Source organism: Pristiophorus japonicus, chromosome 12 (assembly GCF_044704955.1).
Source record: "Pristiophorus japonicus isolate sPriJap1 chromosome 12, sPriJap1.hap1, whole genome shotgun sequence".
Taxonomy (NCBI): domain Eukaryota; kingdom Metazoa; phylum Chordata; class Chondrichthyes; family Pristiophoridae; genus Pristiophorus; species Pristiophorus japonicus.
This window is the reverse complement of record NC_091988.1, coordinates 70,414,913-70,442,342: the sequence shown is the minus strand read 5'-3', so window position 1 is coordinate 70,442,342 and position 27,430 is coordinate 70,414,913. Positions and strand designations below refer to the sequence as shown.

The following is a 27,430-nucleotide window of genomic DNA, read 5'->3' as shown; positions in this document are numbered from 1 at the left end:
TTGTCGCTCCCGCTCTGTGCCCGTAAACCAGTCCAGGTGTTACCGATCCCGCTCTGTGCCCGAAATCCAGTCCGGGTGTTGCCGCTTTGGCTCTGTGGTATCCACTCCTGGCTTTGTTTTCTCCAACATTCCCGCTCCGGGACTTGAATCCAGTCCAGGTTTTCTCCCCCAGCACTCCCGCTCCATGTGCTGAAACCAGTCCAGATGTTGCCGCTCCAGCTCCGTGCTTTGGATCCAGTCCAGGTATTCTCCCGCAGTACTCCCGCTCCGGACCCTGAATCCAGTCCGGGTGTTGTCACTCCCGCGCTGTGACCGGACTCCAGTTTGGGTGTTGCTGCTCCGGCTCCGCGGTATCCGCTCCGGGCTTTGTTTTCCCCAGCGCTCTCGCCCCGGAATCCAGTCCGGGTGCTGCCACTCCTACTCCGGGGTTCCGGGCCGGGTTTTGTGGCGGGCTGGGAGTGGCGGCGATCCCGGGGATGGAAAGCCAGGGTCCGCGGCCTAGCCCGGCCCGGAGCCTGAGCCTGGGGCAGCGGCCGAAGCCGGAGCCCAGCCCCGAGCAGCAGCGCCTCCCCCACTCCCCGTCCGCCGGCGGCGAGCCGCCCGCCCAATATTCGCTGGTGCTGGGCGCTGCCGCCGCCGAGCCGCCGGCCGACATTTTCGTCCTTTTCAACCTGACGGCGGCGGAGGCCGGGCCGGGGCTGGAGTTGGAGCCGGAGCCGGGCCCGGGGCGCCGGCCCTCGGCCTCTCCTCCCCCGCCAGCCCCCGAGGCCGCCGCCAAGATCTTTTACCTGAGCCCGGGCCCGGCGCGGCCTGGGTTTGGCGAGGCGGCGGGAGGAGAGGCCGACTACCCGGGCCTGCTGCTCGACCACCAGCCGCCCGGGGCCGTGTCCTCTGCCGCCGGGGGGCCCGGCAACCTGATCGTCCACATCGAGAACGGCCTGCTGATCGTGGCCGAGGAGGAAGCGCCGAGCCCGGCCTCGCAAACCCAGACGCAACCCGGCCCCGGCCTAACTTGCCCGGGAAGCCTGGGCCTCGAGTGCGGATCTGGGCCGCCTTCTGGCGCTCCTTCGTCGGCCGCTGCGCTACTCGAGGCCGGGGATGTGGGGGTCGCGCTAGGCCCGGCCCCTTTCCCCTGCCCCGAGCTGGGCTGCCGCCAGGCCTTCGACAAGAAGCAGCGGCTGCGGCTCCACCTGCTGTCCCACGGCCAGCGGCCCTTCCGCTGCACGGCGGCCGGCTGCGAGTGGGCCTTCGCCACGGCCTACAAGCTCAAGCGGCACCTGCTGTCGCACGGCAAGCTGCGGCCCTTCGGCTGCCCGGCCGAGCGCTGCGGCAAGCGCTTCACCACCGTCTACAACCTGCGGGCCCACATCAAGGCACACGCCCGCCAGCCTGCCTTCGCCTGCGACCTGTGCTCGCAGCCCTTCGCCACCGCCCTCAAGCTCAGCGGCCACCGCCGGGCCCACTGCCAACCCCAGCGGCCCTTCCACTGCGACTTCCCCGGTGAGAGAGTGGGGGGATAGGACGGGCCGAGCGGCCTCCTGCACTGAGGGGGAAAAGGCTGGGGGGGCTAAAATTGGGCTAGCACAGGCATGGCGGGCCAACAGGCCTCCTGGGATAAGAGACTGGGAGCTGTCCTAGAGGTTACCGGGACAGAGACTAAATTGGGACAGCGGAGAGGTAGCACGGCCACGATGGGCCGAGCAGTCTCCTGTGCTGAGGATGGTTAGAGGGAGTGGGAGTAGAATAGGGACAGGACGGGCCCAGTGGCTTCCTCCTGTGCTGTGGGGGAAAAGGCTGTGGGGCTAAATTTGGGCTAGCACAGGCAACTGGCCTCCTCCTCTGCTGAGGAGGGTTTAAAGGGAGTGGATCTAGAATTGTGACAGCAAAAGTGCTAGCAGGGTCAGGACGGGTCGAGTGGTCTCCTGTGCTGAGGAGGGGGGTGGGGGGTGTGGGGGGGGGGGGAAGAAGGCTGGAGCTGTGGGACATCAAGGAAAAGACTACACAAATTGGGGTTGTATTCCCTGTAATTTAAAAGATTAAGAGGTAATCTGATCGAAGTTTTCAAGATATTAAGGTGAACAGATAGAACAGGGTTGGGTGAAGTGGGACTAAATGGGACAGGAAAGGTTTAGCATGGGCACAATGGGCCGAGCGGTCTCCTCCTGTGCTGAGGATGGTTAGAAGGGCGGTGGAAGCAGATTCAATAGTAAATTACAGAAAGAAATTGATACATTTACAGGGCTGTAGGGAAAGAGCAGAGGAGTGGGACTAGTTGGATAGCTCTTTTGAAAAAGCCGGTCAAAGCTTGGTCAAAGAGGTAGGGTTTAAGGGAGCACCTTAAAGGAGAGAGAGAGACTAACATCAGTGGCGTGCTCCAGACACGAGTCGGCCCACAGATGGTGCTAAGGGAGTTCCCACACAGATGCATGCGTGTGGGATTTTATTGCAATTTGGAGATCACACTTTGACAACTTCAAATGGGCACGGCTCTCGGATGTATTTATAAATGTAGAGCTGCAGATCACGGGGTGGGAATGGTGGCTCGTGTGCTTTGTTCTGCAGGTGGTGAAACTTCTTCTCTGTTGCAGGGTGCGAGAAGACGTTCATTACCATCAGTGCCCTCGGGTCTCACAACCGTTCCCATTTCCGGGATCAGGAGCTCTTCACCTGCTCTTTCCCGGGCTGCGACAAGCGTTACGACAAAGCCTGCCGCTTGAAGATCCACCTGAGAAGCCACACCGGTATGGTTATAACTAACGGAGCTGTCTCCTTCAGCTCTGGCTTGTAATTTCCAAGCTTCACCAAAGCTCTCGCTGGGTAACGCTGCCGGGATTGGAGAATTTTAGCTATGAGGAAAGATTGGATAAGCTGTGGTTGTTTTCTTTGGAATAGATGAGGCTGAGGGGAAACCTTGAGGTGTATAAAATTATGAGGGCCCTGGATAGAATGGATAGCCAGAGGGGTCAACAACCAGGGGACGTAGATTTAAAGTAATTGGCTTAGAGGGGATTTGAGGAGAACTTTTTTCACCCAGAGGGTGGTGGGGCTCTGGAACTCATTGCCTGAAAGGGTGGTAGAGGCAGAAACCCTCAGCACATTTAAAAATTACTTGGATATGCACTTCAAGTGCTGTAACCTACAGGACTACAGACCAAGAGGTGGAAAGTGGGATTAGGCTGGATAGCTCTTGTTCGGCCGGTGCGGACACGATGGGCCGAAATAGTTTCCTGCTGTGCCGTAAATGTCAGATTCTATAATTGTTGGTGGTAGGAATGTTTAAAATTGGCTATTAAACTATAACTATACTGGAATCACTGTCTCCTGTCAAAATAACTTGCTTTCAGAAGCACAAAGCCCTTGTGTGGACACTAACATCACTTTTTAGAAAAGCCAAACACTGCAGATGCTGGGAATCTGAAATAAAAGCAGAAAATGCTGGAAACACTCAGCGGGTCAGGCAGCATCTGTAGAAAGAGAAACAGAGTTAATGTTTCAGGTCGATTACCTTTTGTCAGAACGGGGAAAAGTTAGAGATGTAACAAGTAGGGGCAGAGAAAGGAGGGGAAGAAAGAACAAAAGGGAAGGTCTCTGACTGGGTGGAAGGTAGGAGAGATTAAATGACACCAGGGATGATGGTGCGAAGTGAAAGGAGATGGTAATGGGACAAGTGAAGAAACAAAAGATGGGTCTAGAGGTGTAAATGGCAACAGCAGAATTGTCAGCAACAGTTACGGTCTTGAGAAATGCGGGCAGTGATTATGATCTGAATTTGTTGAATGTAACTTTTAGACCTTTGTTAGATTTGAACGTACTTGTCCTGTTCCTCTACTACAGGCTCCGTGCAATAGTCATTGACAGACACAATGCATACAGTTCCCAAATATCAGGCATTTAGCACTTTGCGACTGTTTGTCAGTGTCACATCGAATCCACCACACGCAGCCTGTTGTGTTTTAGTTTGGCCGTAAGATTTCTTAGTTCAACTGTAGTAAATGTCAGTACAGATTTTTAAAAGGTCAATCTATCTTGTGCAGGTGAAAGGCCCTTTATCTGTGACTTCGATGGCTGTGGCTGGTCGTTCACCTGCATGTCAAAGTTACTACGACACAAAAGGTAAAAACCAAAAAGCCCAAAATCGATCTTTGTTTTCGTAGGGTTCTGTACGTAGTTACATCAGGGCGGGCGTGGATTGAGAGGGAGTGGGGAAAAAAGTCAGACATGGTTCCTTCTCTCAGCCCAGCGACTCCCGAGAAATGTCAATGTCTGGACATAGGGTTGGGGGCAGGATTAGGCTGGGCTGTGCTGCCCTTCTTTGCCAAATAGCAAGTATTCTCCGTCTAGGCTCACAAAGGAAAGAAAAACTTGCAATTTCATCGCGCCTTTCACTACCTCAGGACGTCCCAAACGCTTACCAGCCAATGAAGTACTTTTTGAAGTGTAGTCACTTGTAATTAAGAAATGCGGTAGCCAATTTGCACACAGCAAGCTTCCACAAACAGCAGTGTATAATGAATGACCTGATAATCTGTTTTGGTGATGATTCAAGGGATAAATATTGGCCAGGACAGCGGGGAGAACTCCCCTGCTCTTCTTTGAAATAGTGGCCGTGGGATCTTTTACATCCACCTGAGAGGGCAGATGGGGCCTCGGTACAACGTCTCGTGCGAAAGACTGCCCCTCCGACAGTGCAGCGCACTCCCTCAGTACTGCCCCTCCGACAGTGCAGCGCACTCCCTCAGTACTGCCCCTCCGACAGTGCAGCGCACTCCCTCAGTACTGCCCCTCCGACAGTGCAGCGCACTCCCTCAGTACTGCCCCTCCGACAGTGCAGCGCACTCCCTCAGTACTGCCCCTCCGACAGTGCAGCGCACTCCCTCAGTACTGCCCCTCCGACAGTGCAGCGCACTCCCTCAGTACTGCTCCGGGACTGTTGGCCTGGATTTTTATGGTCAGGTCTCTGGGTGTCGCTGGCAAGACCAGCCTTTATTGCTCACCACTAATTGCCCTTGAGAAGGTGGTGGTGAGCTGTCGCCTTGACAACTGAGTGGGCAGTTAAGAGTGAACCACATTTCTGAGAGTCTGGTGTCACGTGTAGACCAGACCAGTGAACCAGATGGGTTTTTGTGACAATCCGATAGTTTCATTACTGACACTAGGTTTTTATTCCAGATTTATTTAATGAATGAATTTAAATTCCGCAGCTGCCATGGTGAGATTTGAACTTGTGTCTCTGGATCATTAGTCTGGGCCTCTGGATTACTGGTCCCATAACATAACCACTGTGCTACCGTACCTGCAACCCACAACCTTCTGACTCAAATGGGCCGAATGGCTGCCTGTGCTGTAACCCTCCCATTTCATTCTCAGCATCAAAACCATGAACTCCACAACTCCCTCAGTATTTCCTTCTCTCAATCTACAGGCTTTTCAAACGTTGCACCGATCAGCCATGATCCAATGGGATGGCAGGACAGGTTCGAGGGGCTGAATGGCCTCCTCTTGTTCCTGATAATAGAGCCTGACGTTGACTAGTCGCCATCTCCCATCTTCTCTCGTAACCTTTACACCCTTAGTGCTTTCCTCCTGCCCGGCCCTCAGTCCTTCACCTAGCTCTTAAAATAAATAGGACAAAGTTTCTAGTGCAATCATTTCACAGCCTGAAGCTGCAACACATCAGATTCTGAAGTTTCTTTTCTCTCCATAGGACCCATGAGGATGACCGAAGGTTCGTCTGTCCTGTGGACGGCTGTGGAAAATCGTTCACCAGGGCGGAGCACCTGAAAGGCCACAGCATCACTCACCTTGGCACCAGGCCATTTGTGTGTCCTGTCGAAGGTATGCCCGAGCTCGCAGTGTGGACACGGGAGCCGTACTTGGTCAGAGCTGCTTGAAGTTGGAAGAGCACCGAGTGCTCAATAGACCCAAGGGAAAGTCCCACCAGTCACACTGGTATAGGTGACAGACTTTAAGCATTTCCTCCACTTGCCTAGATGGGTGCAACTGTTGAGGGATAAATGCTGACCAGGACCCCGGGGAGAACTCTCCTGCAGGTGCTATTACATCCGCCTGAGAAGGCTTAATGTCACATCCGAAAGACCGCCCCTCTGACAGTGCGGCGCTCCCTCGGTGCCGCCCCTCTGACAGTGCGGCGCTCCCTCGGTGCCGCCCCTCTGACAGTGCGGCGCTCCCTCGGTGCCGCCCCTCTGACAGTGCGGCGCTCCCTCGGTGCCGCCCCTCTGACAGTGCGGCGCTCCCTCGGTGCCGCCCCTCTGACAGTGCGGCGCTCCCTCGGTACTGCACCGAGACGTTGGCCTGGATTATGTGCTCAAGTCTCTGGAGTGGGGCTTGGACCCATAACCTTCTGACTGGTGTGAGAAGGGCCACGACTGGCACCCAATGCCTGACATGTTTGCCTGAGTACCAGTCACTCGACTGTTTGTATGTGAAACACTGGCACTTGTTAAGCTAATCTATAAATACAGCTTTCCCACTATTCCCTACTTTATTTGTTTTTTGAGGTTCAAGTTCTAGCTGTGTCCAATTGATTGGGGTATTGTAGTGCAACACATTGGGGGTACAGTAATGTCCCCATCTGTCTCCCCACCACCACCATAATATGTTAGAAATAATATTGTCAATTCTAATCACTTGAGTCAGATTACAAAAATGATACAGAAGCACGGGAGAAAAGATTTGTAAGGATGATACCAGTTCTGTGAGGGTATAAGGAAAGACTGAACTGGCTGGGGCTCTTTACTCTAGAAAAGAGAAAGCTGAGGGGTGACCCGAGAGAGGGATATGATATGGAAGATGTTTCCACTTGTGAGACAGACCATTTAGGGCTGAGATAAGGAAAAATTTCTTCAGAGGGTGGTGAATCTTTGGAATTCACTGCCCCAGAGGGCTGTGGATGCTCAAGTCGTTGAGTATATTCAAAGCTGAGATCGATTAGATTTTTGGGCACAAAGGGAATCGAGGGATATAGGCATAGGGTGGAGTTGAGGTCGAAGATCAGCCTGCTCCTGATTGTTGTGTTAAAATTAGCAACCATAAATATAAGATACTCAATGTTCCCTGTAATTTTGTTTGGTGCGGGGGACCATTTACTGGCTGAGTGGCCCATTCAGCTTTTTGCGCGTGCACGGTTATTGGCATTGAATTGCCCATGAGCGGACTGAGCGGGAACTCCAGACTGCTCCGTGGCTTAGTGGGATCGTTGAAAGTAGTCACTAATAAATCAATTCAGGAGAAACTTCTTTACCCAGAGAGCGGTGAGAATGTGGAACTTGCTGCCACAGGGAGTGGTTGAGGCGAATAGCAGAGATGCATTTAAAAGGAAGCTGGATAAACACATGAGGGAGAAAGGAATAGAAGGATATGCTGAGCTGTGGGAGGAGGCTGGTGGGGGGCATAAACACCGGCACAGAGCAGTTGGGCTGAATGGCCTGTTTCTGTGCTGTACATTCTGTGTATTTTCATTTGTTCAGATTAAGGTATTGGGGTCTGGGGGAGGGCGTTTATAAGTAAATTTCTTTACATAATGCAAGATTTCCCCGTGTACACAGATTGCGAAGCTCGATTCTCGGCACGTAGCAGCCTGTACATCCATTCCAAGAAGCACCTGGAAGATGCGGACAAGGTGAAATCACGCTGCCCCCTCCCCAATTGCAGCAAACTCTTCAACTCGAAGCACAGCATCAAGACTCACATGATGAAGCAGCACAATATCAGCCCTGGTACGCTCACCCCCGCTCGGCAAACCTCTACTGAGAAAGACTTGCATTTCTACAGCGCCTTTTATGACCACCGGATGTCTCGGAGCGCTTTACAGCCAATGAAGTACTTTTTGGGGTGTAGTCACTGTTGTAATGTGACAGTCAATTTGCGCACAGCAAGATCCCATAAACAGCAATGTGATAATGACCAGATAATCTGTTGTGGTAATGTTGATTGAGGGATAAAATATAGGCCAGGACACCGGGGATAACTCCCCTGCTCATCTTCGAAATAGTGCCGTGGGATCTTTTATGTCCACTTGAGAGAGCAGACGGGGCCTGGTTTTAACATCTCATCTGAAAGACGGTACCTCTGACAGTGCAGCGCTCCCTCAGTCCTAACCCTCTGACAGTGCGGCACTCCCTCAGTACTTCCCCTCTGACAGTGCGGCACTCACTCGGTACTGCACTGGGAGTGTCAGTCTAGATTTTTGTGCTCAAGTCTCTGGAGTGGGACTTGAACCCACAACTTCTGACTCCGAGGCAAGGGTGCTGCCCACTGAGCCACAGCTGTCCACAGTGATATTCCCTGGCATTGGCGGGGTAGTGCGGGGCTCCAGGGGCTGTACCTCTTCTAACGTGTATCCTAACGCTAAACGGTGATCAGCTGATTTTCAGGTGCTGCAGAGGATTGGACCCCCACACCTCTCGTTCCCTGGCGAGCTATGTCAGCAATGCCGTCTGCCCTGAGAACAGGGTCCACAAGCAACGTTTCTGTGGTCGCTGGAGAGTTCGCGTCCCCTGCGCTCGTTGACCTACATCGGCTCCTGGTCCACCAACTCCTCCTCGGTTTTAAAATTCTCATCTTTGTTTTCCAATCTCTCCATGGCCTTTGCCCTTCCCTATCTCTAACCTCCTCCAGCCCGACAACCCTCAAATCTCTGCATTCTTCTAATTCTGGCCTCTTGAGTATCTCTGTTCTTAATTGCCCCACCATTGGTAGCTGTGCCTTCAGCTGCCTCGACCCCAAGCTCTGGAATTCTCTCCCTAAACCCCTCCACCTCCCTCTCCTCCTTTTATGTCGCCCCTTCAAACCTACCTCTTTGACCAAGTTTTTGGACACCTGACTATTAACGCTGCTGTGAAGCGCCTTGAGACGTTTTTACTACGTTAAAGGTGCTATATAAATGCAAATTGTTTAAGACACATCATTAGCTGGACTTGATTAAGCCACACAAGCCTGATACCTGGAAATGTCCTTGTGCAATCTTCATTCCTTTAAAGACCTGTAACATGCTGTACTTGCTACATACACCAGTAGGTAACCTTTAGCACTGGAATTACCACAAGGTGGCTAGAGTCTGAACCAAGATTGAGACTAGGGGGGAAAGTAGGTTAAACATGAGTGTTTTATTATTGCATGGAACCTCCCGGTATGTTTTGAATTTGGGGTTTGATATTTTAATTTGAGGGTGGGGATGCTTCGTATGGCCATGGCTTTTCTCTCTCGTCGCCTTGGAGAGGGTGCGGAGGCGATTTACTAGAATGGCACCAGGGATGAGGGACTTCAGTGAAGTGGAGAGACTGGAGAAGTTGGGAAATGTTCTTAGAGCAGAGATGGTTAAGAGGAGATTTGATAGAGGTGTTCAAAACCATGAGGGATTTCGATAGAGTAAATAAGGAGACACTCTTTCCCGTGGCAGGAGGGTCGGTAACCAGAGGACACCGATTTAAGGTAATTGGCAAAAGAACCAGAGGAGGAGAATGTTTTTATGCAGCGAGTTGTTGTGATCTGGAACGCGCTGCCTGAAAGGGCAGTGGGAGCAGATTCAATAGTAACTTTCAAACGGGAATTGGATATATACTTGCAAAGGAGAAATTTGCAGGGCTGTGGGGAAAGAGCAGGGGGAGTGAGATTAATTGAATAGCTCACTCAAACATTTTACGAACTTTCAACTGAGATTATATTAGACCCTTTGTGGACATCAGCTGTTTCTGAGCCATGGTTTTGCCACTGTCTACTAACCAGCATTAGTGGCCTTACATAATGCAATTCACATTCACTGTCTTGTAACATTGCCGGGCAGGTGAGTGATTTTTTTAAATAGAATTTTCAAGGAGGGTGGGCCGAAAAGCTTCTTTGCCTGCTGTGATTTGAAGTAGCATTGGCAGGGAGTGCTGTGAATTGATTGGTTTTTTGACTCCGTAACGTTGCCCACCTCCCCTGCCTCAGCTCTTCTGCTGCTGAAACCCTCATCCATGCCTTTGTTACCTCTAGACTGCACTACTCCAATGCACACCTGGCTGGCCTCCCACATTCTACACTATGTAAACTTGAGGTCATCCAAAACTTGGCAACCCTTGTCCTAACTTACACCAAGTCCCCAAGTCCCGCTCACCCATCACCCCCTGTGGTCACTGACCTACATTGGCTTCCGGTTAAGCAACATCTCGATTTATAAAAAAAAAAAATTCTCCTCCGTGTTTACAAATCCCTCCATGGTCTCGCCCCTCCCTATCTCTAATCTCCTTCAGCCTCGCAACCCCACGAGATGTCTGCGTTCCTCAAATTCTGCCCTCCCTGAGCATCTGATTATAATCGCTCAACCATCGGCGGCCGTGCCTTCAGCTGCCTGGGCCCTAAGCTCCGGAGCTCCCTCCCTAAACCTCTCTGCCGCTCTTTCCTCCTTTAAGACGCTCCTTAAAACCTACCTCTTTGACCAAGTTTTGGTCAGCCGCCGTAATTTTGTCTTCTGTGGCTCGGTGTCCGATCTATCTGTTTTGTCTTGTAACACTGCTGTGAAGCGCCTTGGGATGTTTTACTACGTTAAAGACGCGATATAAATAAAAGTTGTTGTTGTTGTTTCAGATCTGTTCTCCCAGTTGGAGATGACGGGCTCCTTGACCCCGAGCAGCGAGCTGACCAGTCCGAGCCAGGGCGACCTCAGCAGCGTGGACATCGCCTCGCTTTTCACCGCCGTTCCCGTCCATCCGGCCGGCATCTCGCCGGACATGTCGCTCGTAAGCTCGGGAATCCTGACCATCGACGCCGCCTCCGTGGGCTCCACGCTGGGCGGGGCGGTCTCCGTCAGCAGCGCCGCCATGGCGCAGCCGGCCGACCCTCTGGTCGTGGCCGCGGTGGACATGTCTCATGCCATGGACGGCGCACTGGGCCTCGCTGCCGGCGTCCTGCAGCCGAGCGCTCTGAGCCTGGAGGGCGTGCAGGCGGTGAGCGCGGAGGCGCTGGGTGCCCTGAGCTCCCTGTCCATGCGGGCCGCTGGCGGCTGCCAGGAGCTGCCGTGCCTGGCCTCCAGTGGAGCCCTGACCCCTTCCAGCAGCCTGGGTGGCAGCCACGTGCCCGAACTGCTGACCCCAACCAAGATGGAGCAGCATGTGCTGAGCGTGTCCGACGTGATGAGCCAGCAGGAGGGCGGCAAGGTGGTCACTCAGTTTGTCTTCTCCAGTTTGAACTCCCCGACTGCCACCTTCAGCACACAGAAAGAGCTGGAGTTAAACATGGTGTCCGGCTGCACCTTTCTGGTAGGTATCGGAGGCATTGCAGACTCCCGGTCATTTACAAAGTTGTTACATTTTTAAAAATTATTGTTCTTGGGATGTGGGCGTCGCTGGCAAGGCCCAACATTTATTGCTCATCCCTAATTGCCCTTGAGAAAGTAGTGGTGAGCCACCGCCTTGAACCGCTGCAGTCCGTGTGGTGAAGGTGCTCCCATAATGCTGTTGGGAAGGGAGTTCCAGAATTTTGACCCAGCGACAATAAAGGAACAGCGATATATTTCCAAGTCCGGATGGTGTGTGACTTGGAGAGGAACGTGGAGGTGGTGGTATTCCCATGCGCCTGCTGCCCTTGTCCTTCTAGGTGGTAGAGGTCGCGGGTTTGGGAGGTGCTGTCGAAGAAGCCTTGGCGAGTTGCTGCAGTGCATCTTGTAGATGGTGCACACTGCAGCCACGGTGCGCCGGTGGTGGAGGGAGTGAATGTTTAAGGTTGTTCTTAAAGCAGAGGAGATTTAACAGAGATGGTCAAAATCGTGAAGGGTTTTGATGGAGTAAATAAGGAGAAACTGTTTCCAGTGGCAGGAGGGTCGGTAACCAGAGGGCACGGATTTACGATAATTGGCAAAAGAACCAGATTTGGGGGGGAATTACGCAGCGAGTTGTTGTGATCTGGAACGCACTGCCTGAAAGGGCGGTGGAAGCAGATTCAATAGTAACTTTCAAAAGGGAATTGGATAACTACTGGGTGAGGAGAATTTTGCAGGGCTATTGGGGGGGGGGGGACTAATTGGATAGCTCTTTCAAGGAGCCAGCACAGGCACGATGGGTCAGAATAAACTCCCGTGCTGTAAGATTCTGTGGGCTAAAAATTCAGTTGGGTAGCGCCCCAGCAGGACACTAAGCATCTCCTGTCAGTGCCTGCCGCAAACTTCCGTGAAGGTTTACAGGCGGTGCTGACCGATTGCGCTGCAGTCGCTAGCACCCCTAATTGCCCTTGAGAAGGTGGTGGTGAGCCGGTGTCTTGAACCGCTGCAGTCCGTGTGGTGAAGGTGCTGTTAGGGAGGGAGTTCCAGGATTGTGACCACTGTTCCCCATAATTCTCTTTGGTGCGTGGCCCATCTACAGACTTTAACGTTGCATAAGCCGGTCCTGGGCTGTGCGGAAATGGCAGGGAGGTGCACTGCTTGTGGGGAACATTGATTTAGATCCAGCGACGGTGAAGGAATGGCGGAAAGGCGATATATTTTCAAATTTGGAGGTGGATCTTGGAGGTGGTGGTGTTCCCGTGCGCCTGCTGCCCTTGTCCTTCTAGGAGGTGGAGGTCGCGGGTTCGGGAGGGGCTGTTATTCAGCGTGACATTTGCCTTTGCTGGATTTGAGCATTTTGTTTTGACACCATCCTGTGTGTTGCACTGTTTGTTTTATACGGCGTTACTAATGGATAAAATGTTCTGTAGGAAAGCGGGGGATCGGCAAGGACGGATTACAGGGCGATACAGCTTGCTAAGAAGAGGAAACAAAAAGGAGTTGGGGGAAACCCAGGTAGGGGCTGTTCCTTCCCAGCTGACAGGGAGGGGGGGGAGGCGATGCTGTCTCTCCACTCTAGATTTATATCCCGCTATCTGCTGAGATTGTATCCCAGCTCGGTGAAGCTGCAGCTTTTTATTTTTAAAATTTCTCCTTTCCATTTGACATATCCTCGTGTCGCACCCATCACCGGGTGGGAAGGTAGTCTGCTGTTCAGATCCTTACCCGCATCACCCAGCTGCGTGGGGTGAGCCGAGTATCACCATTGGAAAGAAAGACTTGCATTTCCACAGCGCCTTTCACAGCCTCGGGACATCCCAAAATCTTTCACAGCCATTGAAGTACCCTATACTTTTGAAGTGTAGTCACTGTTGTAGGAATCGCAGCAGCCAATTTGTGCACAGCAAACAGCAATGAGACAATGACATTTAGTGATGTTGGTTGAGGGTTAAATATTGGCCCAGGACACCGGGGATAACTCCCCTGCTCTTCAAAATAGTGCTGAGAGATCTATCACATCCACCGGAGAGAGCAGACGTTTCATTCAAACGACTGCCCCTTCGACAGTGCGGCGCTCCCTCGGCGCTGCCCCTTTGACAGTGCGGCGCTCCCTCGGCGCTGGGAATGTCGGCCTGGATTATGTGCTCAAGTCTCTGCAGTGGGAATTGAATCCATGACCTTCTGACTCGAGAGAGAGAGTGCTACCCATTGATCCACGGCTGACCTGTTGTGGAAGTGCGCTGGCCATCAGAGGCCCGCTGGGTGGGGAGTCGTGAGTGAGCGAACGGCCGACGGTTCTGTGACCAGTGTGCAAGGTCTCCAACACACAGTACATTTTCCTTTCTCTTTTCCCCGTGCCCCCCTCAGCTTTCACTTCTCCACTCCCTAGGTGCTAACCCGTGATGGATAATTATTTTTCCCCCTTGCCTTAAGAGAGTTCCAATTGTGCTGGCCAACGGAAGAAAGCCAGCAGAAGTCAGTCCACGACATCGGCCTCTGTGAGCCAGAACAGTCGGTTCGGAAATGTTGGAATGCCTGCTGGTGGCCTGTCTATCCGCGACCCAACTACAGGGGCTCACTACGTCCAGACACAGCTGTTGCAGGTAGGTTTCCCTGTCGCTGAAAGCTGGAGTTTGTACTGAAAAGTACAACAGACACCTGGTGCCTTGCCGTGATCCAAAGGTGTATTCTCAGCGATGTCCACAAAAGGCTATTGTGTGACCCCAAACATGACTGTTGTATGTTACTTTAAAATAACATTTCCCTCTGACTGTAGCTATCCAACAATAGGAAGAATGGGAGGCTGTTCTGTTCCGCCATTCTATTGGATTAGGGCTGATCTGTATCTCAACAACAGCAAGAACAACTACTTGGATTTATATAGCGCCTGTATTTATATAGCGCAAGAGTGTTTTAAGACAAAACCAATAAATTTGACACCGAGCCGCATAAGAAGAAATTTCATCAGATTACCAATAGCTTGCTCAGAAGTAGATTTTAAGGAGCGTCTTAAAGGAGGAAAGAGAGGTAGAGAGGCGGAGATGTTTAGGGAGGGAGTTTCAGACTTTAAGGCCCGGGTAGCTGAAGGCACGGCCACCGATGGTTGAGCGATTATAATCGGATGCTCAAGAGAGCAGAATTAGTGGAGTGCAGACCTCTCTGGGTGGGGGAGGGGGTTAGAGATGGGGAGGGGTGAGGCCATGGGGGGGATTTGTAAACAAAGCTGAGAATTTTGAAATTGAGGCGTTGCTTAACTGGGAGCCAACCCCATTTACCCACTTTTGCTCCATATCCCATGATACCCAACAAAAGTCTATTGGTCTCAGTTAGCACCCTGTCTTTTGGGGAAGAGAATTCCAGATTTCCACTACCTTTATGTGTGAAGAAGCGTTTCTTGATTTCACTCCTGAACGGCCTGGGTCTAATTTTCAGATTGTGCTCTCTTGTTCTTGATTCCCCCGACCAGAGGAAATAATGTTATCTGCCCTATCAAACCCCTTTATCATTTTAAAAAAAACCTCAATCTGCTGAACTTGAGGGAACACAAGCCCAGTCTGTGCAACCTGTCCTCGTAATTTAACCCTTTTATCCATGGTATCATTCTGGTGAATCTGTGCTGCTCCCCCTCCGAGGCCGATATATCCTCCCTGAGGGGCGGGGCCCAGAACTGAACCCAGGGGGGTCTGACCAGAGCTTTGTACAGCTGAAGCATCACTTCCTCACTTAATATTCTAGCCTCCTCGAGATAAAAGCCAGCATTCCATTAGCCTTTTTGATTTTTTTTTGTATCTGCACTAGCTTGTGGTGATTTGTGTATCTGGACACCTAACTCCCTTTGCTGCTCCACATACCCTAGCTTCTCATTCAGACAATATTTCGATTTGTCTTTCTCTGATTCAGAGTGGGCGATACCCGCTGCCCCCTCCCGCCACATACAACTCCCACCGTTCTGCCCACTCGCTAATCCTGTCCATCGGTACCTGCCTGTAGGGACTTTTTTTAATATGCGACCTTGGATAGTAAGCGTGAAAGGTTATTCATTTGCAGGGCGGGAAGAATTGTAGCTATGCCGAACCGTTCCCGAACACAACATCCACCTGCAGGCACATCCAGGCGGGACTGCTGGCTGGCAGACTGGAGTGAGAACTCTGCCTGCTCCACCTCCCTGGAGGCTGAGGACAATTGCACTCTAGTAAGGAGGAGGAACTGAGGGAAATCCTTATTTAGTCGGGAAATTGTGTTGAGGAAATTGATGGGATTGAAGGCCGATAAATCCCCAGGTCCTGTTGGTCTGCATCCCAGAGTACTTAAGGAGGTGGCCTTGGAAATAGCGGATGCATTGACAGTCATTTTCCAACATTCCATAGACTCTGGATCAGTTCCTATGGCTACCCTCCACTCCAATGTAACCCCACTTTTTAAAAAAGGAGGGAGAGAAAACGGGGAATTATAGACCGGTCAGCCTGACATCGGTAGTGGGTAAAATGATGGAATCAATTATTAAGGATGTCATAGCGCATTTGGAAAGAGGTGACATGATAGGTCCAAGTCAGCATGGATTTGTGAAAGGGAAATCATGCTTGACAAATCTTCTGGAATTTTTTGAGGATGTTTCCAGTAGAGTGGACAAGGGAGAACCAGTTGATGAGGTGTATTTGGACTTTCAGAAGGCTTTTGACAAGGCCCCACACAAGAGATTAATATGCAAAGTTAAAGCATATGGGATTGGGGTAGTGTGCTGACGTGGATTGAGAACTGGTTGGCAGACAGGAAGCAAAGAGTAGGAGTAAATGGGTACTTTTCAGAGTGGCAGGCGGTGACTAGTGGGGTACCGCAAGGTTCTGTGCTGGGGCCCCAGCTGTTTACATTGTACATTAATGATTTAAACGAGGGGATTAAATGTAGTATCTCCAAATTTGCGGATGACACTAAGTTGGGCGGCAGTGTGAGCTGCGAGGAGGATGCTATGAGGCTGCAGAGTGACTTGGATAGGTTAGGTGAGTGGGCAAATGCATGGCAGATGAAGTATAATGTGGATAAATGTGAGGTTATCCACTTTGGTGGTAAAAACAGAGAGACAGACTATTATCTGAATGGTGACAGATTAGGAAAAGGGGAGGTGCAAAGAGACCTGGGTGTCATGGTACATCAGTCATTGAAGGTTGGCATGCAGGTACAGCAGGCAGTTAAGAAAGCAAATGGCATGTTGGCCTTCATAGCGAGGGGATTTGAGTACAGGGGCAGGAAGATGTTACTACAGTTGTACAGGGCCTTGGTGAGGCCACACCTGGAGTATTGTGTACAGTTTTGGTCTCCTAACTTGAGGAAGGACATTCTTGCTATTGAAGGGAGTGCAGCGAAGGTTCACCAGACTGATTCCCGGGATGGCGGGACTGACATATCAAGAAAGACTGGACCAACTGGGCTTTTATTCACTGGAGTTCAGAAGAATGAGAGGGGATCTCATCGAAACATTTAAAATTCTGACGGGTTTAGACAGGTTAGATGCAGGAAGAATGTTCCCGATGTTGGGGAAGTCCAGAACCAGGGGTCACAGTCTAAGGATAAGGAGTAAACCATTTAGGACTGAGATGAGAGAAACTTCTTCACCCAGAGAGTGGTGAACCTGTGGCATTCTCTACCACAGAAAGTTGTTGAGGCCAATTCACTAAATATATTCAAAAAGGAGTTAGATGTAGTCCTTACTACTAGGGGGATCAAGGGGTATGGCGAGAAAGCAGGAATGGGGTACTGAAGTTGCATGTTCAGCCATGAACTCATTGAATGGCGGTGCAGGCTAGAAGGGCCGAATGGCCTACTCCTGCACCTATTTTCTATGTTTCTATGTTACGACCTTCCTGAGGACGGTTAACTCGACATAGATTAGGATCTGTCTCTCCGATTATTTTTCTTTCCCTGAAGGTCCAGCAGTTGCATCACTCCTGATTTTGGCAGGTGCTTTAGTGCTTGGTCCCCGCACCTTCCAGTTAAGGGTTGCACCTCATTCTTGACCATCATGGGCTTCCTGTGACTTCCCCATGTTACGGCAGAGACCTGACCCCTGCTGCTGTGTGTCTGATGACTGTCCGTGGATGCTCTGTTCTGCACTGTGGCTGCGTCGCGCTGAACAGCTTGTGGTTGGGTGGCTAATTCACAGATTGGCTGACCAGCCCTTCGAAGCGTCTCGTCCACAGAGGGTCCTGCTCCCCTCTGGGGGGTTCATCTGCCCCGAGCCGTTGGGATGTTCCAGAGACGGGCTGGTTACTCAAAAAAAAAAAAAAACCCTGCCTCCCTGCCCAGTACTCTGGGTGACCAGTCATGGGCAGCCCCGTCTACTCTCCTCACCGTTTGTGTTTTAACACCGGACTAGACGCATTCTTCACCATGAAAAAGATCTAATTGTAAGGATTGGCTGTCCTCCTGCACATCTCTGGCCGGTGTCTGGGAAGTTCGACCGTCCATGGTGTGGCCATGTCGGGTTGTGGAGGCAGGAAGCCTGTGATCATTTCCGAAGTGGTTGGCTACTGTGATGGGGACTGCAGGGGTTGTTTTTGATTGGGCCCAATGGTTTCCACCTTCTGATTGACTTTATTGAAACGTTTGCTTTCAGGATGAACCATCGGGGGATGGGGAACTGGCCTTCCAGCTCACGGCGCAATCTTCAACGTCCCATTCTCAGCTCACTGTTGATCTTCCCGTCAACATCCTGCAGGTACTGTCCCGAGATATTGGCTTCATACGACATCCTCTGGGATTTCTTTCATTGTTCGATCTGGGATGCGCGCGTCACTGGCAAGGCCAGCATTTATTGCCCATCCCTAATTGCCCTTGAGAAGGTGGTGGTGAGCTGCCTTCTTGAACTGCTGCAGTCCGTGTGGTGAAGGTGCTTCCACAGTGCTGTTAGGGAGGGAGTTCCAGAATTTTGACCCGCTGACGATGAAGGAATGGCCGATATATTCCCAAGTCCGATGGTGTGTGACTTGGAGGGGAACGTGGAGGTGGTGGTAGTCCCATGCGCCTGCTGCCCTTGTCCTTCGAGGTAAAGGTCGCAGGTTTGGGAGGTGCTGCCGAAGAAGCCTTGGCGAGTTGCTGCAGTGCATCTTGTAGATGGTGCACACTGCAGCCACAGTGTGCTGGTGGTGGAGGGAGTGGGCGTTTAAGGTTGTTCTCCTTGGAGCAGAGAAGGTTATGGGGAGATTTAATAGAGGTGTTCAAGATCATGGGGAGTTTTGACAAAGTAAATAAGGAGACACTGCTTCCAGTGGCAGGAGGGTCGGTAACCAGATTTAAGATAATTAGCCAAAGAACGAAAGGGGAAATGTGGAGGAATTTTTTCACAAGGCGAGTTGTTGTGATCGGGAAGGCGCTGCCTGAAAGGGCAGTGGAAGCAGATTCAAGAGTAACTTTCAAAAGGGAATTGGATATATACTGGAAGGGGAAAATTTACAGAACTGTGGGGAAAGAGCAGAGGCTTTCATAACATAAGAAATAGGACCAGGAGTAGGCCATACGGCCCCTTGAGCCTGCTCCGCCATTCAATAAGATCTTGGCTGATCTGATCATGGACTCAGCTCCACTTCCCTGCCTGCTCCCCTTATACCCTTATCATTTAAGAAATTGTGTCTCTTTATTAAATTTATTCAATGTCCCAGCTTCCACAGCTTGCTGAGGCAGTGAATTCCACAGATTTACAACCCTCAGAAGAAATTTCTCCTCATCTGTTTTAAATGGGCAGCCCCTTATTCTAAGATCATGCCCTCTAGTTCTAGTCTCCCCCATCAGTGGAAACATCCTCTCTGCATCCACCTTGTCAAGCCCCCTCATAATCTTATACGTTTCAATAAGATCATCTCTCATTCTTCTGAATTCCAATGAGTAGAGGCCCAACCTATTCAACCTCTCCTCATAAGTCAATCCCTGGAATCAACCTAGTGAACCTTCTCTGAACAGCCTCCAAAGCAAGTATATCCTTTCGTAAATATGCAAACCAAAACTGCACACAGTGTTCCAGCCGTGGCCTCACCAAGACCTTAGATAGCTGTATGAGAACATCACCGCAGGTCGGGGCTATAAATAGAGCTGGAGCGCCGGGCCTTGGAACATCGTGGCCGAGAGCACGGGCCAGCCCACACTGTGATGTATGCGTGCACTAGGTCCATGTAGCAGAGCAGATCTCCAGTCGTCCTGCTTAATCCTTGCCACTGGATAAAGGCCTTGCTCTGTGCAACGGTCACCACATGTTTTTTTTAAATCCACGCAAAGGGATCTTCCACACCCTCAACTGGAGTTCAGGACTGGAATATCGGGTCCATTATTGAAACATTTGTGAACTCTTGTGGAAGCAAGTTATCCTTGTTCGAGGGACCACCTAATGATATAGCTGTAGTAAGACTTCCCTGCTTTTATATGCCATCCCCTTTGCAATAAAGGCCAAGATACCATTGGCCTTCCTGATCACTTGCTGTACCTGCATACTATCCTTTTGTGTACCCCCAGGTCCTGCTGTACTGCGACACTTTGCAACCTTTCTCCATTTAAATAATAACTCGCTCTTTGATTTTTTTTCGGCCAAAGTGCATGACGTCACACTTTCCAACATTATAGTCCATCTGCCAAATTTTTGCCCACTCACTTAGCCTTTCTATGTCCTTTTGCAGATTTTTTGTGTCCTCCTCTCACATTGCTTTTCCTCCCAGCTTTGTATTGTCAGCAAACTTGGCTACGTTACACTCAGTCCCTTCTTCCAAGTCGTTAATATAGATTGTAAATAGTTGGGGTCCCAGCACTGATCCCTGTGGCACCCCACTAGTTACTGGTTGCCAACCAGAGAATGAACCATTTATCCCGACTCTGTTAGTTAGCCAATCCTCTATCATGCTAATGTATTACCCCCAACCCCGTGAACTTTTATCTTGTGCGGTAACCTTTTATGTGGCACCTTGTCAAATGCCTTCTGGAAGTCCAAATATACACATCCACTGGTTCCCCTTTATCCACCGGTTCCCCTTTATCCACCCTGTTCGTTACATCCTTAAAGAACTCCAGCAAATTTGTCAAACATGACTTCCCCTTCAGAAATCCGTGCCAACTCTGCCTGACCGAATAGGGGCGTTACATTTGCAATTTTCCAATCTGCTGGGACCTCCCCAGAATCCAGGGGATTTTGGTAAATTACAATCCCTGCCACTACTTCTCTTAAGACCCTAGGATGCAAGTCATCAGGTCCAGGGGATTTATTTGCCTTTAGTCCCATTATCTTACTGAGTACCATCTCCTTAGTGATTGTGTTAAGTTCCTCCCACCCCCCCCCCCCCCCCCCCCATAGCCCCAAGACTATCCACTGTCGGAATATCTAAAGACCGATACAAAATATTTGTTCAGAGTTTCTGCCATCTCCATGTTCCCCATTATTAATTCACTGGTCTTGTCCTCTAAGGGACCAACATTTACTTTAGCCACCCTTTTCCTTTTTATATACCTGTAGAAACTCTTGCTATCTTTTTATATTTTGTGCTAGTTTACTTTCATAGTCTATCTTCCCTTTCTTAATCATTTTTTTAATTCGTTCTTTGCTGGCTTTTAAAAGCTTCCCAGTCTTCTGTCCTCCCACTAGTTTTGGCCACTTTGTATGCCCTTGTTTTTAATCCTTTATTTCTTTAGTTAGCCACAGATGGCTATCTTTTCTCTTACACGCTTTCCTCCTCACTAGAATATATTTTTCTTGAGAGTTGTGAAATATCTCCTTAGATATACACCACTGTTCATCAACCATCCTACATTTTAATCTATTTTCCCAGTCCATTTTACCCAACTCTGCCCTCATACCTTCATACTCTCCTTTATTTAAGCTTAGTACACTGGTTAGAGATCCAACTTTCTCACCCTCCCTCTGAATTTCAAATTCAATCAAACTATGATCACTCATTCCGAGGGGATCCTTTACTAGGAGATTGTTTATTAATCCTGTCTCATTACACAGGACCAGATCTAAGATAGACTGCCCCCTGGTTGGTTCTGTTATGTACTGCTCAAGGAACCCGTCCCTTACGCACTCTATGAACTCCTCCTCAAGGCTACCCTGACCAATTTGATTTGTCCAATCAATATGGAGGTTAAAATCACCCATGATTATTGCTGTTCCCTTTTTACAAGCCCCCACTGTTTCCTGGTTTATGCTGCGACCAACTGTTAGGGGGCCTATAGACTACACCCACCAGTGACCTTTTCCTCTTATTGTTCCTTATCTCCACCCAAACTGTTTCAACACCCTTATTATTTGAGCCAATATCATTTCTTACTATTGCAGTGATTCCATCCTTTATCAGTAGAGCTACCTCACCTTTTCCTTTCTGTCTGTCCTTCCGGATTGTCAAGTACCCCTGAATATTTAATTCCCAGTCCTGGTTGTTGTAAATGGCTGTATTGCTCTTTTCGCTTCGTTGCTTTAAACGTCGAATTACACACACACTCAGTTGTAGTAAAGGCAGGATCGGGTCTTTTATTTAAACATTCATACGAAACAAACCCAGTATGAAAGATACTTAGTTACTTCACAAAGGCAGCTTGCTTCGATTTCCGTGGCTGCTTGTGACACATCTTCCGAGATTCCAGTGTGTAGTGTGTAGTGTCTAATGTCAAACTCAGCTTTATACTGAAAAAGCCTTTGAACTCTTATTTCTTTGCATAGTACATTTAGACAATTAACATGCAGACAATGTGAATTACTGTACACAAACCAGGTGATCGGCATGTATAGATAGTATCGATGATGCATACAAATAATTAACATACAGATGTCATCAAATCTTAACATTGTTTAGTCATGAATTACTATTATTCCCACTGTAACAAGGTACTCAAATACTTAACATCGCTTAGTTCCAAGGTACTTGAATATTTAACATCCAGACCATGACCAGTTACTCATTTCAATGGCTGAAAGGCACCACATTGTCGAACGGTCCCTTTTCGATCCAAACTTCAAACTTCAATCTTCCTGTTTTCTTAATCCAAACTTCAGACCGCGTGCTGAAGTAGAGTTCAAAAATGCGGGACTGTGCTCCCACACCGGTCACCTTGCAACCACGTCTCTGTAATGGCTATCAGATCATACCCATTTGTCTCAATTTGTGCTGTCAACTCATCTATCTTGTTACAAATGCTACGTGCATTTAAACAAAGTGCCTTTAAGTTTGTTTTTTACCCTTTTTTCCTGCTTGTTTCCCCTCTCCTTCAAACTCACTTTCTTTATTTTTACTTTCTAATTCTAGCTTTACTCCCCTCCCTACTGAATCTAGTTTCAGGTTCCCATCCCCCTGCCAAGCTAGTTTAACAGCACAAGCAAATGCTTCGCCCCCCCCACCCCTGCCGTGAGCATATTGGTCCCGGCTCTTTTGGGGTGCAACCGACTGGCTTCTACAGGTCCCACCTCCCCCAGAAGTGGTCCCAATGCCTCAGGAAACTAAAGCCCTCCCGCCTGCACCATCTCTCCAGCCACGTATCCATCTGCTCTATCCTCTGCACTCAGTAGCTTGTGGCACTGGGAGTAATTCAGAGATACTACCTTTTGAGGTCCTGCTTTTTAATCTCCTAGCTCCCTAAACTCTGCCTACAGGACCTCATTCCTCTTCCTACCTATGTCATTGGTACTGATGTGGACCACAACCTTTGGCTGTTCACCCTCTTTCCCCACCCACCCCCCCCAGAATGCCCTGCAGCTGTTAAGTGACATCCTTGACCCTGGCACCAGGGAGGCAACATACCATCCTGGAGTCATGTCTGCAGCCACAGAAACGCCTGCCTGCTCCCCAGACTATTGAATCCTCTACCACTATAGCTCTTCTGTGCAGCTGAACCACCCATGGTGCCATGGACTTGGCTCTGGTTGCACTCCTCAGAGCCACCATCGTCCCCACCGGTACTCCGAACAGAGTATTGGTTGGAGAGCGAGGTGGACTCGGAAGACTGCTGCACTACCTGCCTAGTCCTCCTCTTCGGTCAGGCGGTCACCCACTCCCTCTCTGCCTGCACACTCTAACTGTGGGGTGACCGCCTCTAGAAACATGCTATCCACGTTGCTCTGTCTCGGCGGATGCACCGCAGTGACCCCAGCTGCCGCTCAAGCTCCAAAACACGGAGATCGAGTTGGTGCAGCCGGAGACACATCCCGCACACGTGGTCGCCCCGGCTGCGCGAAGCACCCGGGACTTCCCACATGCCACAGGATGTGTAATCCACGGGACTGAGCTGCCCTGCCATCCCTCTAGTTACACTCGCAACTATCGAGTAGAACTAATTTCTAAACCTTAGCACAACACACCCAGTCACTACTCAGCAAACAGCCGATTTAATTAACTGGCTCTCCTTAGATAATAAAGATCACATATATTTACTGGCAGATGCTACTTACAACAATGCCAAAGGTTTCCTACCGAAAGGAAAAAGAAAAATACTCACCAATCCACCAGCCAGTCACTTACCCGCTTGGCTGTGATGTCACACTTCGATTTTGATTTTTTTAAAAAACTTTGTCCCTGCACCAACTGGCTCCTCCGACTCTCGGGCCCCTTTTATGGGCCTCTCGATCCTCAAAGCGCTTTACAGCCAATGAAGTACTTTTTGAAGTGTAGTCACTGTTGTAATGTAGGAAACGTGGCAGCCAATTTGTGCACAGCAAGCTCCCACAAACAGCAGTGTGATAATGGCCAGATATTCTGTTTGTGATGTTGGTTTGAGGGATAAATATTGGCCCCAGGATACCAGAGAAAACTAACCTGCTCCTCTTCGATATAGTGACCGTGGGATCTTTTATGTCCCATCCCACAGAGGTGTCAGGTGGGGCCTCGCTTTAAAATCTCAACCAAATGAGGGCCCCTCCGGCGGTGCAGGGCTGCCCCTCCGGCAGTCGCTCCATAGGGCTGCACTTGCGTGTCGGCCTGGGTTATGGGCTCAAGTCTCTGGAGTGGGACTATGTTGTCCAATTTAGACTGCTGTTAATGAGTAACCTCGTTGCCTATTAACCAGTCAGTTTATTGTCCAAATTACAACTTTGCCCTTCCTCTCCAGAGCCGAGATTGGCCATTTGAAGCTATCAGTTGGTGATGATTTTATGGTTCCTGCTGATTAAAGGTTCCAGATTCACCAGGGCTTGGTACAGAGCACACTCACCTCTAGGGCAGAAGGTTGTGGATTTGAATTCCACTGCAAGGGTTTAGCTGGCAATCTCGGCTAACGCTGTTTGAGTCTCCATGCTTTGGCTGAGATTTGAAAGCCGCTGATTGCTAATGTGATCTTCACGGAGCCCTTGGCATATGGTTCAAAGAAGACAAGGAAGTTCTTGCAATTGTGTGTCCAGCATTCGTCCTTCAACCAACAGCCCCCAAAATGCAGATTAACTTTTAATTTCTCGTAATAGGATGTTGTTTCCCTCTATAAGTGACTGCATTTGATTGTGGGGAACAATTTGAAATGTTTGGATGGTAGAATTACATCGAGTGTACCGCACAGAAACAGTTGATTCAGCCAAACTGGTCCGTGCCGGTGTTTATGCTGCACACCAGCCTCCTCCCACCCCTCTTCATCTCCCTCCCCCCCCCCCCCCCCACCCCCACCATATCCTTCTATTCCTTTCCCCCTCATGTGTTTATCCAGCTTCACCTTAAATGCATCTCTCTTTGCCTCAACCCCTCCCTGTGGCAGCGAGTTCCACATTCTCACCGCTCTCTGGGTAAAGATGTTTCTCCTGAATTCCCTGTTGCATTTATTGGTGACTGTTTGTTTTATATTGATGGCCCCTAGTTCTGGTCTACCCCACAAGTGGAAACATCTTCTCTACATCTATCCTATTGAACCTCTTCATAATTTTAAAGGCTTCTATCAGGTCACCTCTCGACCTTCTCTTTTCTAGAGAAAAGCCCCCCAGCCCGTTCAGTATGGGATGTTGTAGAAATGTGCGTCTTTAGATGTGGGGTTAGTGTGAGTAACTGATGCTGCATTTGATCGTTCCAGGAGCCTCACCCGTCGGCAGATGATGACAGCACGAGCAATTCCCAGTTTACAGGGAGCACTATAAATCTGCAGGACTTGGAGTAGCATGGACAACGGGATTGGGCACCCACCAATGAAACTTGCACTTTCCAGGGAGCCAGGCGCAGTGCAGGAACCGGGAGGTTTGGCCTGTGGATCTGGAGTGGGTTGGGCGGTCTGATGTTGGGAATGACTGAATTGGACCTGATGCGTTTAACTGCGACTGAGGTACAATTTCCTCACGGGCTGCGATTCCGCCCCCAGAATTGCGGGCGGTTGGACTGAACCGTGAGCCGAGGCGTTTTAGGCTGCTGGGATTGGCAGCACGAGCAACGGCTGGAGGGACGGGAGAAACCTGGCACGCGGTGTGACTCGAGGTTTAAGCCTCTGGTTTTGCTGTGGCATCTTCGGAGAAAAGACTGCCGTTTTAAGGTTAGTACGAGGGAGAGAGGGTACTTCTGTAAATCGTTACTGCCTATCACCTACAATTGTTTCCTCTCCCTTTTTCAAACACGGGCAGTTTTTTCTCAACGTACGCAACTATCGAGACAACAAGGAATCTGTTGAGCCTCCTCCGATTTACGTTGAGCCCAGTGTGGAATTCTAGAAATGGGGCAGAAAGTTGCTGAAGCTCGTGTGTCTGCGTCTCGAGCTCTCGGAAGGTCAGCACTGCACCTTAACTGGCCTCCCAGAGTCGGTGAGCGTGGGATTGTACCAACCACTGCGGCGTCGTTCACTTGGCCTTTCTCGGGGGCGGCGGGGGGGAAGCAAACCTTTTGCTGTGCTGCCTCAGTCATCCTCCTTAATGGAGATTTAAATATGTATATTTAAAAAAAAAAGTTTTATATTGTACAGTATGTATATTTATTTATTCTTTTGTACATTTCTAATGTTGGGATTTTGAGTGAGCAGAAATGGTTGAATTTGCACACATTCCTACTGCCTTTGCGTAAATTACACAACGGGGGGGTGGGGGGGCGGTGACATTTTGGGGAGTGTTTTTTAAACGTATTGTACATTTACTGACCATTAAATCTCGGTGAGAATAGAAATGGCCTCGAGAGATTTTAATTTTCACAATTTAAACTGTTGAGGGAGGGGAAAAGACGCAGCCACCTCTCGCTGCGTCTGGTCTGAGTGCTGCACCTGTGCATTGTGTGCAACTGCCTACTGGAACTTTTCAAATCAATGGCCTGCTGAATGCTCGAGATTCTGAAACTGGTTTGTGTGTGTGTTAAGGGTTGAATCCGCGAGTCCTGACCTCGTGCAAGGCGGCGGATTTATATTAAAATATAAATGGAGATTTGGTATTTGTCTCCAGTTATTGACTTTTCCTTGGCAGTTTGAGCGTTTGAATTCAGTGTTTAGGGGTTGGCCCTTTTAACACGAGATGGGGGAGATTTTTCTTCACTGCGGGTTGTGAATCTTTGGAATTCTCTACCCCAGAGAGCTGTGGATGCTCAGTCGTTGAACATATTCAAGGCTGAGATCGATAGATTTTTCAGTATTAAGGAAATCGAGCGGGATGGTAGAGTTGAGGTATATCAGGCATGATCTTATTGAATGGCAGAGTAGACTCCTGGGGCCTAATCAAATAGTTACAGTACAGAAGGAGGCTATTCTGCCTGTCGAGCCTGTGCTGGCTCTCTGCAAGAGTACTTCAGCTCGTCCCACCCCCAGCTCTCCATAGCACTACAATTTCTGTTTCTTCAGGTATTTATCCAACTCCCCTTTTGAAAGCCACGATTGAATCTGCCCTTTCAGGCAGTGAATTCCAGATCATAATCACTCGCTGCATAAAAATGTTTTCTCTGTCTAGACCTCATGATTTTGAATACCTCCTGCTCCTATTTATGATATGACAATTTAAAAAGCTGGTGTCAGTAAAAGTGAGAAACTGCCAGATTTTCATAAAAACCTGACTGGGTCACTAATGTTTTTAGTAATGAGCCAGACTTTGTTAATCATTTATCTAACAGGATCATATGATCAAATTCAATGTTAGGTTTGAAAAGACAAAGTTGGAGAAGTACTGGAAATCCACTTTTTTTTGCAGGGCTACAGGGAAAGGGCCTAGCTGAAGTGCTGTTGCAGAGCACCAGCAAGGCCCGAATGGCCGCCTATGCTGTAATCATTATATGATTGTCATCA

General features: G+C 49.7%; 1 protein-coding gene across 1 annotated transcript; it reads left to right on the top strand.

Annotated features, from left to right (window-relative positions):
* Positions 1 to 312: 312 nt before the first annotated feature.
* On the top strand, positions 313 to 26,576 carry LOC139277324 (zinc finger protein ZXDC). Its single transcript, XM_070895641.1, has 10 exons — positions 313 to 1,500; positions 2,589 to 2,741; positions 4,035 to 4,113; positions 5,705 to 5,835; positions 7,566 to 7,736; positions 10,585 to 11,255; positions 12,685 to 12,769; positions 13,688 to 13,857; positions 17,865 to 17,966; positions 25,262 to 26,576. The coding sequence occupies exons 1-10, from the start codon at positions 477 to 479 to the stop codon at positions 25,343 to 25,345; spliced, it is 2,670 nt and encodes an 889-aa protein (XP_070751742.1). The 5' UTR covers positions 313 to 476; the 3' UTR covers positions 25,346 to 26,576.
* Positions 26,577 to 27,430: the final 854 nt, after the last annotated feature.